The 16,279-nt window shown below is 37.6% G+C and overlaps 1 protein-coding gene across 7 annotated transcripts in view; it reads right to left on the bottom strand.

Annotated features, from left to right (window-relative positions):
- Positions 1 to 16,279, bottom strand: part of LOC124776369 (cryptochrome-1-like) — a 177,124-nt gene that overhangs the window by 67,012 nt on the left and 93,833 nt on the right. For 6 of the 7 annotated variants that reach the window (XR_007015612.1, XM_047251323.1, XM_047251325.1 and 3 more), the window contains exons 2-6: positions 15,297 to 15,405; positions 11,642 to 11,787; positions 9,214 to 9,398; positions 3,133 to 3,362; positions 2,627 to 2,794 (exon numbers count right to left, since the gene is read on the bottom strand). Coding sequence is in view for 6 of the 7 variants with exons in the window: in XM_047251323.1 (XP_047107279.1) it covers positions 2,627 to 2,794; positions 3,133 to 3,362; positions 9,214 to 9,398; positions 11,642 to 11,787; positions 15,297 to 15,405 (838 nt within the window). In the remaining variant the exon portion in view is untranslated. The remainder of the gene's footprint in view (positions 1 to 2,626; positions 2,795 to 3,132; positions 3,363 to 9,213; positions 9,399 to 11,641; positions 11,788 to 15,296; positions 15,406 to 16,279) is intronic. The other variant, XM_047251324.1, reaches the window with a different exon arrangement.

The raw sequence follows: 16,279 nt of genomic DNA, 5'->3' as shown, positions 1-16,279 counted from the left end.
ATGCACTTTTTTTTATGTTATTGGTCCTTACCCTTATGACTTCCACTATGATGCTCCTGCCTTCCCCCTCCTGTTCTCCTTTCATCCCCTTCCCCACTGCCCATCAAATGAAATATACAATTTATTACGGATAACCAGAAAGTAAGGTTACAAGGCCCTTTGCTCTACCAGGGAACTGAATTTTTCATAGTTGGTGCCACTGTTGTGTATGGTAGAGTACACTGAAATGAATGTATGATAAGGGTCATCAAGAGCATTCTGATTCTCACTGTGGTGATGGTTAAAAATGAGTCCCACCAAATGCTAAATGTGTTCTGTAATATGCTACTTGAATGCGAAGTGCATGAGTGCCACGGTGATTCATCACAATTTTGTGTCAGTGAGTGGGGAGGGTATTATGTCATGGCAACATGTGACCAAATGGGTACAGCATTTCACTTTCCTGGAAGAACAGAAATTCATGATGAAGAGAGAAGTAGATGCCCGACCATGGTGAATAATGAACGGGTGCAAAATGTGAAAAGCATATTTGTTTTGATCACCACATGATCACTGATGACCTGCATGAACTGTGTCCTGAAGTTTCTTGAACCGTTTTTCATGGAGTCGTGATTGATCGACTAGAATATCATGAGCTCTGTGAACGATGAGTTCCGAACATGCTTACTGCAGAACGCAAAGTCAACAAAGTCTAGGATATGCATGAGAGTTTCTTGGTCATTTTGCAAGTGACAACGAGACTTTTCTCAGCTCCATAGTGATGTGGGAAGAAACATGAGTTCACTAACATATCTCAGAGAACAAGCAGCAATCAAAGCAGTGGTGCTACACTCAATCCCCTTCAACAAAAAAAACTTCAGAAGTCAGCAATCAGTTCAAAAAGTAATGGCTACCATTCTATGGGACAGAAAAGGGGTTCTGCATGTCAAATTCTTCCCAAGAGGTGAAACAGTCAACTCTGCATGATACGGTGAGACCTTTAAGAAACTCTGCAGAGCCATACACAAAGAGTTGCTGATTTCATTTCATTGAAATCTTTTAAACCACTCCAATCACAGTCCTGGTCTTGCACCTAACTTACACCTAGCAACTATCATTTATTTCCTAAATTGAAGGAATATGTGGGTGGAAAATACTTTTCCCACAATGAGGAGGTGCAAATCAAAATAGAGTTGGTGGGAGATATTTACAAAGCAGGAAATAAGAAGCTCATCCTGCAGTTGGCAAAAAGCATGAATGGTGATTATGTGAAAAGATGATGTAATACCTATGCTACTGCTCCAATATGTTTCATTGAAATATATGCATTTGTGTACATTTGAAAAATCTTGTAACACTACTTTCCCGATATCCCTTGTATAATTGTATTTTTATAGGTACAATTTGAATTATTGCATTTAATTTTACATTTAGGTCTCCATCCATATTTTCTTTATAATTTTCAAGTACTGTTTTGGTATCAATTTGCTCACTTATCTCTATGAATGCTTTTAACACCACTGCTATCATACAACCAGGCCCTCTTCTGGCATGTTTTGATAGTTATCCTTTGTAACAGTGACTCGTCATTAGTTGAGCAGCTGATGGTGAGGGCATACAAATGTGATGCTATACTTTGTATGAAGACATTTTGTATGATATGTGTTTTTATTTTTAAAGGTTTTTGTAACATCTGTACTCTTAATGGTTATTGAATGGTAGACTTGTGCTTTCATGAATTTGTATTTTACTTGGCTGGCATTTTAAAGATTGTCTACACCCAAGACATATCAAATATTGTTTGTAGAACAACAAGTGAACTGTTTATTTCCAGCAACCCATTCAGCAGTGATATAAGAAGTGCTCTGAAGTTGTGTATGCTCATTACCAATTTGGAAGAAAAAACATTTTATTGATAAAAGGTAAGTTTTTTTTTCTTTGTAAATATTACATTATGTTTTGATCACCTTTAGGTAGAGTTTCAGCACTTGGCTCAAAAACCAAAGAAAGCAGATGCAAATGAATGCTGCATTGTGCAGTGAGAAAATTCAGGGTTGTACACCAGGCAGTTTCAAGTGTGGAAACAATGCAAAAAGTGTCTTACTTCATAATTACTATTGATAACTTACAGTTCATTTGGCAGCTGAAATTTTGTAGAGAGCAATTTTGCAATGTAGTTAACAGTGGGAAAGAAATTGAATAGGTTGACATGACACGTCTGACCATATCCTTGTGAGGTTACCCATAGGTTTAGTCATTCGTGAAGTTTGCCAGTGCAGAAAAAACATGGTAACCCATCTTATTGTCCATGAGATAATTAGTACTTTTAATCATTTAGCCAGGCTTCTTGTAATCTTGATCTCACTCAATATATTCTGCATTCTGCTTAGCCATGCTTTTTCACCTATAAGCCACAGGAAATTTATGATTTTACTCCCTACTAAGACCCCTCATAAGATCTATAAGCACAGCATATTGTAGGTACTTTCAGGGTACAAAGTCATTCACAAATGGGCTCAAATTTGCAGATGATAAATATGATGACATATTAATCTAAAGAAGGTATGGTACCACACATTTGGAAAGAAAGTCCAATGTAGATTTACAAATGTACAGAAAGGCAAATAAATAGTAAAACAATGCTTACTGTGGCCCACTTGGCAAGTGCTTCTGGATTCCTGTCCCATGGAATTTGTACACATATTGGGTTTCCATACATTTTATCAAAATATGGATTTTTTGTTGCTGCACAGTAAAAAAATTCCCGCCATAACAGCTGTCCATGTAAAGAAAGAGGCGGGCATGCCTTTTTTATCTGGAACACATTGAATAAACAATAACATCTGTGAGAAAATATTTAAAAAAGTTATGAAAGAATGCACACTGAAATAACTATCCAATTTTTTGCACAATTGTTATAAAAAGTATTTTGCATTTGACTCTGAGTTCACATTTAACTATCAGCTAATATGTCAGTTAGCTAATGGTTAAAACAATTTCTCAGTTCAAATCATATATAATATGTCAAAAACACTGTCAACAGAGCCCTGATTAAGCAATTAGAATAAAAAAGCCCTACTCAGAAGCTATAACCAATGTCTACGAAACAACAAATAATAACTGTAGAAATTGGAAGTACCACTATGTGCTTACCTTTTTGTAAAGATCAGTAAGCTGGTAATAGAAAAGCCTCGTAGACAAACAGCCAAATCTTAAATATGGACTGAGACCTGTTTGACTGGCAAGCAATGACTGTGATGTCATTCTAGGTCTTCCAAAGGATGCCACCCATGCCTTTCTTTCGAGGTGCCTTTCCAGCCTCGCAAGTGCCTCAGATTCTCCTCCCTGCCACACAGGAGGCATCAAGCCATCAGTATCAAAACCTAATATAGAAAAAAAGAAATAATTAATAGTGTAAAATACATTATTACGACAAACAATATAAAATCCAGGATGGATTACTGATGATATTATGAAAAGGACAGATTGTTGCTCACCATATAGTGGAGATGTTGAGGAGAAAGGAAAGAGGAGAAGGAGATTAGTGTTTAATGTGCCATTGACAATGAGGCCATAAGAGATGGAGCACAAGCTCAGATTAGGGAAGGATGGAGAAGGAAAGCAGCTGTGCCCTTTTGAAGGAACCATCCTGGAAATTGCCTTAAGTGATTTAGGGAAATCATGGAAAACCTAAATCAGGATGGCTGGATGCAGGTTTGAACTACTGTCCTCCCAAAATCAAGTCCAATGTGCTAACCACTGCGCTACCCTGCTTGGTGAGATATTGAGTCACAGACAGGTGCAACAAAAAGACTGCCAAACATGTGATCTTTTGTCCAAAAGTAATTCTTCTAAAATAGACAAAACATTCACACACACACACACACATATACGCATTTTGTCTTCTTTACAAGAAGGCCTTTTTGGCCAAAAGTTCACTTGTTTTTGTTGTGCCTGCCTGTAACTCAACATCTCCACTAAATTATTATAATAAATATAAAATTTACATTGTACCTTCAAGTTTCCAACTGGGAAACAAAAACAGTTCTTGCATTTAAATGAGTACGGTAACACCACTTTGTATCATAGGAGATTTTGTAAGTTTTCTAAAAATGATGTGTGATATCTGCATGGAATAATTTTCCCACAATGCACAACAAATTTAATGCTCAAAGTGACTAATTAACATCCATTATATTGCATGAATACTAACTTCTAATGGAATCATTAATGTTTCCTCTACCAACCTCCCAACAAAAAAGCGAATAAGAATAAATAAAACAAAAAAGAGTAATACATCAAATCAATAAGCAAGAAATTCCATGTTGAAATACTGCCCTCTCCCTCTTTTTCTATGGTTTCCCAGCAGTCCCAAGATGTACCAAGGCTACGATAAACTGGTGATGGAAAACATAGGGTTATCCACAAACTGCTCTGTACACCAAATCTAGAAAACATTTTGAAAAAATATAACCACAAATGGGGAATGACCCTCAAATAAAGAACACCTTTAACTGTCAGTCAGCAGCGATAAAACTCCCATGTGGCACTATGTTGCTGAAAAATCTGTGGAACTAAATTCCCAGTTGGTCACACTTACCCACAGCTGAGTCAAGATTTCTGCACACTCATCACTTGTAAACCATAGTACTGAACAGGTGTAGTCATTGTTATTCCATCCTAATCCATCCCTTAGGAAGGAAGGATTATCCCAGGTATAAAAAGGAGGAAAAGTGGGGGGGGGGGGGGGGGGCGTGCCACCCCTTTTAACAGACTAATGGTCTTCTACTCCTACCAGCTCACTCCTCAAATCTAGAGGCCAGGCAAGGGAGCTCTTCACTTTGTCTTGACACTATAAAGAGAGAAGCAGAATGGAGTCACGGGCAAGGAAACAGTGACACTTCCACCATTTGGGGTCTCATGACCCAGAACTACTTACTTGCACATCTCCATCCATACTTGTAGGTACCATTCCTCAAGGTAAGTGCGTCTCCATATTCACTGCCATGATTCACTTCATAGAGTCCCATGCAATAGCCCGAAGCTACTACAAAATCCTCAGAAACAGGTCTACAACATCTTAAATTCTTTCGACAATGCTTACTCTAGAAAATATACGGGGTGACTTTTTAACAATATTGTGAAAAGGATCGACTGCTACTCACCATAATGATGACACACTGAGCTGCAGACAGGTACACCCAAAAGACTGTTACACATTGAGCTTTCATCCAAAGCCTTCTTCAGAAAGGGAAACACATACACATTCACACAAACAAGCACACCTCATGCAGATATGACTGATGTCTCTGGCCGCTTCAGACAGATCCGCCCCGAGTGGCCAGAGGTAGTGGTTATGCAGGCATGCGATGTGCTTACTTGTGGTTTGCTTTCCGGAGAAGGCTTTGGTCGAAAGCTCAGTGTCTAACAGGCTTTTTGTTGTGACTATCTGCAACTTAACATGTCATCTTTAGGGTGAGTAGCAATCTATCCTTTTCATAATATTGTTGATATTCCTTTCCAGGGTGACTTTTTGATGCATACAGGAGTGTCACTTGTAGAAGTGCACTTAATTTGCAAAAAAATATTCCTCTTCCAGTTTCTGTTTGTCCTATTGTTTAGCCAATAATTAATATCAAAGCTTTTTGTTTATAGGAACAACCTTCAGAAACTGCCTGTGGTCACATCAGGCACCAGGGTGATGTTACTGTAACAAGCAGCTGTGTAGGACACTTCTTGGATGAGTTGACAATATGTAACAAATACACATAAGGAAAAGTATGCCACATTCATTCATGGCACTCAGAAAGTAGTTCTTCTGGCTGTGTCATGCAGTAATAAAAGTTTCCACAGTTGTGACACTCTTTCACTTGGATCATTACTGAAAGTTTTCTTGTATCATGCAACCAATGTGGTTCATTTACATGAATGAGTTTCACGAACTCTTTATATTATGCTCATTTTAGAAACAAAATATTTAGTTTTCCATTGATCCAACTTGTTGCTTTCAAGCTACAGAAAAACAACAAATGTAAATGTTAGTGTGTGTGAACTGCGGTATATAATTTTTCAATTCCTTTCAGCGTTATCTGTATGGAATTAAATAAAATATGTCTGCTTGTGTCTGTATGTGTGGATGGATATGTGCGTGTGTGCGAGTGTATACCTGTCCTTTTTTCCCCCTAAGGTAAGTCTTTCCGCTCCCGGGATTGGAATGACTCCTTACCCTCTCCTTTAAAACCCACTTCCTTTCGTCTTCCCCTCTCCTTACCTCTTTCCTGATGAGGCAACAGTTTGTTGCGAAAGCTTGAATTTTGTGTGTGTGTTTGTGTTTGTTTGTGTGTCTATCGACCTGCCAGCGCTTTTGTTCGGTAAGTCACCTCATCTTTGTTTTTATATAGAATTAAATTTTCCTTAACACATTCAAAAGTTATCCTGTATATTTGCTTGTCTAGCCATGTTGAAGATTCCAGTTGATTCCACAATATTTTGATAGCTGATTTAGTTGTCTTCATCACACAATGAGAGCAATTGCTTTAGAATTTCCTACTGCTCAACTCCAAGCACTCTCGTAGAAACTGAGGTACTGAGCATGGTTAATTAATTAATTCATTCATTCATTTGTCCATACTTCATGTTCCATACATCACTTCATGAAAGAGAATCTTCATAGGTGTGAAATGGACCAGCTTATACACTATCGAAGACAAATTGTTTTTAAAGATGGCATTAATAATTAACTGTTGTTAAACTCCCATAAATTAGTTGTGCACATAACAAACTGTTAAAAAATGGTTGCTTCTGTCTCAATTAGTTTCATTAAAAAGCTTCTGCTTATAGCTTATCATTTTCATACAACAGTTATCAACATTTGTAGCAACATAAATTTGTTTACAGTGAATATTGCTACTTTTCATGCAATGAACAGAAGTATTAAATCCTAATACCACACTTGCAGTACCTGATAAACCTGACTAGGTCAGTCGTAGAAAGATTGTGCACAACAATGTAATTGTTTTACTTCACATCTTGAAAGTATCTGTAGTCCATTAAAGGCATTAGTCTGGAATCTTAATCTCAGCAGCTAGTCCTTGTTACAGCCAAACATTTCCAATTACCTTCTGACTAGCATCTGAATAGGTTTCAGTAATGTCTACGCATCCTAATCCTCTTCTTTCTTGTTTCATTTCTTTTTTTTTTTTTAATGACTCAGTTACTTTTTAAAAATCTGGTTCAATAATGTCAAACAATGGAAAATCCAGGATGAAATGTGACAATACCACAGAAGGAAATTTGCTACTCACCATATAGCGGAGATGCTGAGCCGCGATAGGCACAACAAAAAGATTCACACAAGTGTAGCTTTTGGCATACAGACCTTTGTCAGCAGTGGACACACATACACACATGCACACACACACTCATGCAAACGCAACTTGCACACACGTCTGCACTCAGAGAGCTGAAACCACACTGCGAGCAGCAGCACCAGTGCATGATGGGAGTGGCGACTGGGTAGGGGTAAGGAGGTGGCTTGGGCGGGGAGGGGGAGGGATAGTATGGTGGGAGTAGCGGACAGTGAAGTGTTGCAGTTTAGATGGAGGGCAGGAGTGAATGTGCGGAGGGGGGAAGTGGTAAGTAGCGGAAAGGAGAGAAATAAAAAGAAATTAAAAGATGGTGTGGCGGTGAAATGACGGCTGTGTAGTGTTGGAATGGGAACAGGGAGGGGGCTGGATGGGTAAGGACAGTGACTAATGAAGGTTGAGGCCAGGAGGGTTACGGGAATGTAGGATGTATTGCAGGGAAAGTTCCCACCTGTGCATTTCAGAAAAGCTGGTGTTGGTTGGAAGGATCCATATGGCACAGGCTGTGAAGCAGTCATTGAGATGAGGGATATCATGTTTGGAACATTGAGATGAGGGATATTATGTTTGGAACATGATATCCCTCATCTCAATGACTGCTTCACAGCCTGTGCCATATGGATCCTTCCCACCAACAGCAGCTTTTCTGAATTGCACGGGTGTGAACTTTCCCTGCAATACATCCTACATTCCCGTAACCCTCCTGGCCTCAACCTTCATTAGTCACTGTCCTTACCCATCCAGCCCCCTCCCTGTTCCCATTCCAACACTACACAGCCGTCATTTCACCGCCACACCATCTTTTAATTTCTTTTTATTTCTCTCCTTTCCGCTACTTACCACTTCCCCCCTCCACACATTCTCTCCTGCCCTCCATCTAAACTGCAACACTTCACTGTCCGCTACTCCCACCAAACTGTCCCTCCCCCTTCCCGCCCCAGCCACCTCCTTACCCCTACCCAGTCGCCACTCCCATCATGCACTGGTGCTGCTGCTCGCAGTGTGGTTTCAGCTCTCTGAGTGCAGACGTGTGTGCAAGTTGCGTTTGCATGAGTGTGTGTGTGTGTGTGTGTGTGTGTGTGTGTGTGTGTGTGTGTGTGTGTGTGTGTGCGTGTGTGTGTGAGTGTCTGCTGCTGACAAAGGCCTTTATGGCTGAAAGCTACAATTGTGTGAATCTTTTTGTTGTGCCCGTCGCGACTCAGCGTCTCTGCTATATGGTGAGTAGCAACTTTCTTTCTCTGGTATTGGTTCAATAATGTTTTTAATTTGTGTGCCAGTCAGTAATGTCCAAGTTATCTCTCTGCAGTGCTCTTCTTTGTTGCATATGTTGTTAATATTCAATCCTTGCTTTCATAATGAATAGTTCATTAATAGGGATAGCAACAGTTTTACATGACTGAAAATCTAGCAAACCATTCATGCATCATGATCCAAACATTCCAACACAAAGAACAAACTAACACTTGAAAAATGCAAAGGCCTCAAATACATGTTTGAACATTAAAAACACCACACACATATTCTATCATATTCTTAACTAGAAATGTAAAAGAGGTCTAAACAAAAAAAGTTTTACTGGCATTCAACATACGAGAAGATCGATAAGATAAGTCTCTTTCTTATCAGTTAGGGATGACTAAGTTGAGACAATGGGAAGAAGAAATACTGGAGCTAACACCCCTTTCCATGCATACACACACACACACACACACACACACACACACACACACACGTAAAAGATTATGTATATATCCAATGTGCAGTGCCTTCATTACAACTTGCATGCCAATTCTGCAGAGTAAAGAAAAAAACACATTTAAGGTACTTAGCCAATTTACTGTAACAATTAAAACTTTAATAACAATGTTACCTAATTCCTCTAAGGTAGGAACACCAAATCGTTCATCATGGTCATCAGAAATAGGGGTAAATTTATCTTTCACACATGCTGGTGTGATACTGGGTTCAGCTGGAGGTGGTGAGTCCATGGAAGCCACTATATTTTGAAACTGGTGGTAAGTTAAAGGTGCTTTCCCTCCATTTTTTTCAATGATCCTGTAAAAACATATATTACATCAATCTACAAGTGCAAAAAAGGGATTTTACTTTAACACAATGTTTCTGGTAAGGTGATAAACCAGAATTTGAAATGATCCCAAAAGTGGGCAATCCTGGGAGCAGGAGAAAAGTGATGGTGCTTCAGAACTGATGGCAGCTAGAACATAAGAAAAACTAGAACTGATGTGGAGCTTGTAGAAAGTTGTTCTTCCCAGAAATGGAACAGGGAAGGGGAAAATAATAGTGGTAGTGGATGTATTCTCCATCACACCCTGTAAGTTGGCTTGAGGAGCATAGAGGTACATGTATAAGATTATATACAAGATGATATACAGACTGTAATATCCCCTGTAACATTTTAGTTGTAAGAAGATTTATAGAGAAAAGTAAAGTGAAAACAGAACTGAAAAGGGGGTGGGGGGAGAAGATTATAAGAGAAGATTAGACAGGGGGTAATAAGAATAGGGGCACCATTCTAGGTGAGGAGGAAGATCTGTTATTTTCTTAAGAAAGACGCAAGGGGTAAAGATCTAAGTGGCAGAACAGTGGAGTAAAGCGATAGCAAAATGTAAATTGCAGTGTTGCAACAATGAACACAGCTGGAACAATGTAGCCACAGAGGTCTGTGTGTGCGAGTGTGTGTGTGTTTTTGGTACCAGTTAGTTCTGAAGAAGGACGTCATCCAAAAGCTTAGCAACATTTTCAGTCTTGCTTATGACTCTATCGACTACCAAGTGCCTGAACTACACAGTGAGTTGCTTACCTTTACTCCTTACATTACTTAAGTGAATCAAATTATAGATAAGGAATGCATGGAAGGAAGAGGTATGTTAGAAGCTGAGAGAGACCAGTAAATTAATGCAGAGTCATATTAGTGGTAATAATTTCTACAGATTTTGCCAAGGTAGAGATGGTAAGTTAATTTCTGCAGATGTTGTCAAACTGGTGATAACTTCATTTTATCATCTACATTTTGTAAGTTTCTCTGAAGTTCTGAAGCAAATATTTAACTACTCTTATTACACAAGAATCAGTCTATCACTTTTGTACGTCATAAATTCCATTAGCACATTGAAATACAGTATGCAAAACAATGAAAAGAATGTAGTCTTAAGAAGACAAGCTGGTGCACTGTGAGGTAATTGAGAACAGTGGAAAATAGATAACGTGTATGAAAGCAATGAGAAGCACAAGGTAGTAGGAAGACATGTAAGGTCAGTACCAGTATGGAAGGCAAACTGAGCAGAAACAGAAAGGAAGGAAGTGTTAAATGGAATTTAGTACTTGTCTGAAAAACTGTTTTCATTTGCTGGAATGATCACTTGGATTGGGCTTTTGAAGGGACAATCATACTTTCAGCATCTGTTTTTCATTTCTCTGCTCTCCTGTTATGTGCTTTCATAGATATACAAATATTTCTTCACTGCATTAAAATATACAATAGTCTGCCATCAGAAATAAAAAAAAAACAGTAAGGCCCTGACTGAATTTAATAAAAAATTAAAATCATTCCTACTTGATCATTGTTTCTACAGTGCAAGTGAATTTCTGCTCCACATGGGTGGAAAGAAACATAAACAAATTGCAGCAAAGAATTTTGTCAAGAGTAAAACATTAATGCAAGTATGTGCCAAAATCTTGCATCTATATCATCTGCTACTAAGCAAATTAAGTGCAGAAAGAATATTCAACCAGGTACTGTTGTGTATATGTGTGAGAGGAATAAAACACTAAAATACAAATGTGTAACTGAGTATGTAATTTGTGTATTCATAAATTTGTGTGTTCATAACTTCTCAGAAAATATGTATGTACGCTCATGTTTGTGTAAACTTTCGGCATATTACTTCATGCCAGCAATTATCATAATGTCCAACATCAAATGTATGTTTATGCATCACCATGTGCATGTCATGCACAGTATTGATTCAGAGGACAATAAATATATAAATAAATAGACAAACATGCATAAAATAACACTTAGCTACTGTTAATAATAATCAAAGTGTTTCTACTTTTGCTTAGAAGGCTACAAATGATTGTCTTATACAATTACCAAAAAGACCATTACTGTGAAAAAATCTAATTTTAAGAGAAATTTTGTCAGTTTATCTTAAAAGTTTCAACAATAATCACAAATATTACGCATAGTGACAGAAAAATCAGTAGCACCAAAGAACAAAATATAATAACTGAAACAACTCTGACAACTAAATTAATGAATCACAAAATTTACTCACGTATCAAGACTGTACAGTGTGTGTGAAGCTATGGAAATTACTGAGATTCCCATTTCTCTACACATTGCCATTATGTTCTGATCACGCACTTTTCCAAATGGTTCAGGATCTTCCTCAAAGGTCAAGTTTGTTGTCCCCCATTCCTGCTAAAAAGATTAGCATCTCTGTTTTATTCATCCTTCACATCAAGAAAAATTTTCATCTTTATTAAATTTTTGTAGAATACTGACCACTAATAAATCACATTAAAACACCAGGTCACTCACTATATATTGTAATCATCACTAATTCTAATTGTGAGGAAAATCTTTGTTTCTACAGGCTTTACTTTCGAGTTCCAGGGACTTTATACACACAATGGTTAACTTACTCTTAAATACAAAACTTATCTGCCCTTCTCTGTTATTTCAAATTCAGTTATACAGCATAACAGAAATCTTTTACTGACAATTACATTCCATCTGAAAACAGAGTGAAAGTAAATTACTGTACTTGTGAATGATGCAACAACCATTCCCCAAACTCATTCACTCCTGCTCGCCCCTCCCTCTCCTCTCTCTCTCTCTCTCTCTCTCTCTCTCTCTCTCACACACACACACACACACACACACACACACACACACACACACACACACACAATTGTCTTAAATATGAGCAGTTAGTTCAAGTGTCTGATCTAAATCACAGGAAAGACATTAATTTGTTTGTGTTGACTTTTTAGTTGTGTTACTCGATAAATTACAGATGAACAGATGTCTATTGATGGCTTTTTTAAGACTTATAGTGCTCCTTATAATTAACAATACCACAAGTCATCAAAAATACACATTATTTAGCTCACAAATAAACAAAACTATTGCTCCTGTAGAACAGGTAAGTACAAAAAAAGACAAAACACTTTGGCTCTTGAGCTACTGGAGTAATAGTCAAGTAGGAGACAGCTATTAAAACGGAGTACACACAGTGGGGAAAACATGCTCAAATTATTTGAAAGGAATAACTTCTTTTGTATTTTGATCTGTTACTTCCTGTAATTTCTCTCTCCATTATACTCATTCTTGCTGATCACCGCTGAACACCCCCCCCCCCCCCCCCCCCTGCCCTCTTCATGTCTAGTTAAATTATTTTGCACCCTGAAAAAAGTAGTTATTCCTTTTAAAAACTTGAGGTCTGCTCTCTCTCTCTCTCTCTCTCTCTCTCTATCTCCTCCCCCCTCCCCTGTCACTCCAACTCTTTTTCCCAGTTCTATTAACTCTGCTCCACAGTTTCAGTTATTCCACAACAGTGTTGGTGGTAGTAGTAGTACTGGTAGTTTTGTTCATCAATCAGCCACTTTTGCAAGTCTATTGGACATTTCATGGTGTTATGGTTGAAGAAAAAATGACACAATTCAAATATGCATGCATTTACATTTGTTCACAGCCAATCACTTTTACAATGATACTGTAGATTTCACAACATTATGGCTGACAAACAAAAAACATAATTCAGATATACATGCATTTACATACTTATAGGTCTTGCTTGACAAGAATGCGACTTGTAGACATCCATGGTCTTACAGCAGAAAATATTCCAGCATTTGCTTAAAGTAATTTAGGGATATCAGGAAAACCTAAACCAGGTCACCTGGATGGGGATTAGCAACTCCATCCTCCTGAATGCAAGGCCGGTCTGTAAAAACTGCACAAACTAAACTTACAGAATTTTGCCAAAGGAATGGTAGTGATGTTGCACTAGGCCTATGTTATGGTGAATAAATGGCAATATTTCTTTGTTTTCTACCCCCAGTGTAGTAACAAATCATACTGATATCTAAATATAAAATAATTATGAAAAGAATAAATACCACCTATGACAAAATAGGACAAAGGTTCACATCACTCTGTGTGTCTGTCTCCCTCTTTTTAAAGGCAGAGAAGTTTGTCATTGGAAGCAATAAAGTGCTTTTTGTTCATAGATCCTTCATTATCCGATATCTTTCATTACAAAAAAGCACACAAAACCAGCAGCATATTTTATATTACTATAAAAGAAGAGATGTAAAAACCATAAAGGTATTTGAAAAGCTATACTGTGTCTTCTGATTGCTATAAAAGCAAATGAATTTTAAATTCTCAGAACCATATTCCCAGTAGACAAACATAATATGTTTTTGTATGGTATTCCAAGATCCAAGTAGGTGGTGACACAGTACCTAACTATATAATTTATATAAAACAAATAAAATAAAAATATCACAAACAATTTATATGAAAAGTTTGTAACTGTGAAAAAGTGGAAAGAGAAAATTAAGGAATACCATAAGGCATTTTGGTCATGAACCAAAGGAAATGTAACCTGCATTTGCATATGGTGGTTGACAATCAGTTAGTCACAGTTATCTAAATTGCATTAGCAATGCAACCAGACTTTGATGAGCTTGTGAGCAAATACAGACAGCTCCACCTTTCACACTATATCAAGTGACTGTAATTGTTTATACTCACATTTGCACTTGCTTTTGTCTCAGGTTGTTATGTATTCATTTAGATTAGGCATACACAGCGGGAGGTGGGAGGGGAATAATCAGCTGTAACCCCTCCACCTACATAAGCCAGAGGTCTTCCTCTGAAAGACCATATTTTCTTTTTCTGATTGTGAGTTTCTGTAGTATACCATATCTAGTTGATATCTGATATCCTACAACCCAATCCCCCCCCCCCCCCCCCCAAATCCTACTTTTCTAGGATGAAGCTGCCTCCCTGAAAGGTTCATTTGCTGGGTGTATGGAGGGAGGGGGCAGGGGCATTATCTAGCATGAGCTGCTCCTCCATGCTAGTGCTGTGTAACTCCTGTAGCTCATGGTTTCTGCTCATAATGAACTGTTAAGCGGTTTTAACAGATACAGATTGAAGAAACAAGCCAGCAGTCATCCTACAGGAAGTCAACTATATCTTGAGGAAATGCAACCACTGTTCAGGTATAAATTGCATATTTCAACAAAAATTTGTTTGTCATTGCACATACCAGTTCCAAATTTGATTAGATAGATTAAATCTCTATTCCCAAACCTCAACCCCTCAGTAAATGACTCTGTAAATTCATAACAGATTTAAAGTGCAAACCTTTAATAGTATAAAATAAGATATGCTGAAAAGAAAATTACATGCCATAAACTTTCATAGTATAAAATAAGATAAGCTGAAAAGAAAATTACATGCCATCCTCATGCAAAATTGTTATTAGTCAGTCACAGAACATTTAGATAATGATAAAGCTAGAGTACTGCAATAAACTTGTAATGACAGTTGTAAACTAAAATTATTTTCATTTTTCATATTGATGAAACTCAAGTAAATTAAATCAGTGATTTTTGTAGACCTATGTATGTAATATTACTAAACAATATCATACTTTTATTGTTTTGTCAACATTTTATATTCCACAGATGACTAATGAATGGTTGAAGGATATATCAGTGAGAAATTGCTTAGCAATTGTATCAGTGAATAAATATTTGTCACAGTAGTGTCTATTACCTTACCCTATCCTATGTTATCCTTTAATTTTCTTTCCTTCATTCCAAGCAGCAAAAAATTGAATTTTTGCCACAAGAATGAAACAATATACCTGGCACTTTTAAGCTTTTAATAACAGCATGGAAATAACTTGCCTTAAACAATTTTGGAAGGGCATCAGCTGGCTGCCCTCTAATGACGAACAGTCGAGAATTGAGCTTCCGCAAGCTAGAATCGAGGTCTTCAAGACACTGGAGCAGAAACCTGAAAAATAAAATGAAAAAGTCTAGTACAGCAATCTGAAAAACTAAAATAATTAGCGGGAAATATATTCTAAAACGTAGGAATATCTGTGGACCAAGCATAGTGTACTGCACGTATCACCAACATCCCACCAGAATTGTCATCTAGGACACTAATAGAACTCTACTTGTTTACATTTTGCACTAAGTGTAAGACCAAGCAATTAATATTATATGTATTTGTCCTGTATTTACGTATTTATTTATTTATACTTGCACAGAAGATTGACTTACTGTTTTTATACTTCATGAAGCGAGCAACTACCGGAAGGAGGGCTCATTGAAGAAACTCTGCGGTGTGCAACAATCATTCTACATGTTTATATTGTTAACATAATTTGTACTGTAAAACAGAGAACAGCCACGTGTGTACGAATACTAACTAGATTTGCCGAACTTTTCTGGGAGATTGTGTGTTTGGATGCGCAACAGTGAGCTCACGCAGGCTTACGAACTATTTGTGTGCGGGCAGTCTCGACCAGTGTCATGTCACGGTGGAAAGTATCACCATTTTCAAATCCGATTACAAAAATGCTCTTCATGCACAATTTAGAACAGAAACCGCAGGAATAACGACTGACATACGGCACAAATGATTTTAATACTGGTCATTTCGTGCTTGTGCACGGAAAAATGCGAAACAATTGCCGTCTTTCTAGACATTAAGTGTGAATAACTTCTGGTAAGTATAACTGTTTATGCTTTTACTAAATGAGATCAGGTATCTCACTCACGCGAGTGTGCTTTACTCATCTGCCATCAAAATGTTGTAAACTGTCTGATATTAACGTACCAAGAAAGCAGGTGTTGACAGATATGAAAATTACCGAAATATC

Source organism: Schistocerca piceifrons, chromosome 2 (genome assembly GCF_021461385.2).
Source record: "Schistocerca piceifrons isolate TAMUIC-IGC-003096 chromosome 2, iqSchPice1.1, whole genome shotgun sequence".
Taxonomy (NCBI): domain Eukaryota; kingdom Metazoa; phylum Arthropoda; class Insecta; order Orthoptera; family Acrididae; genus Schistocerca; species Schistocerca piceifrons.
The sequence above is the reverse complement of the archived record's forward strand: the minus strand, read 5'-3'. Positions and strand labels throughout refer to the sequence as shown.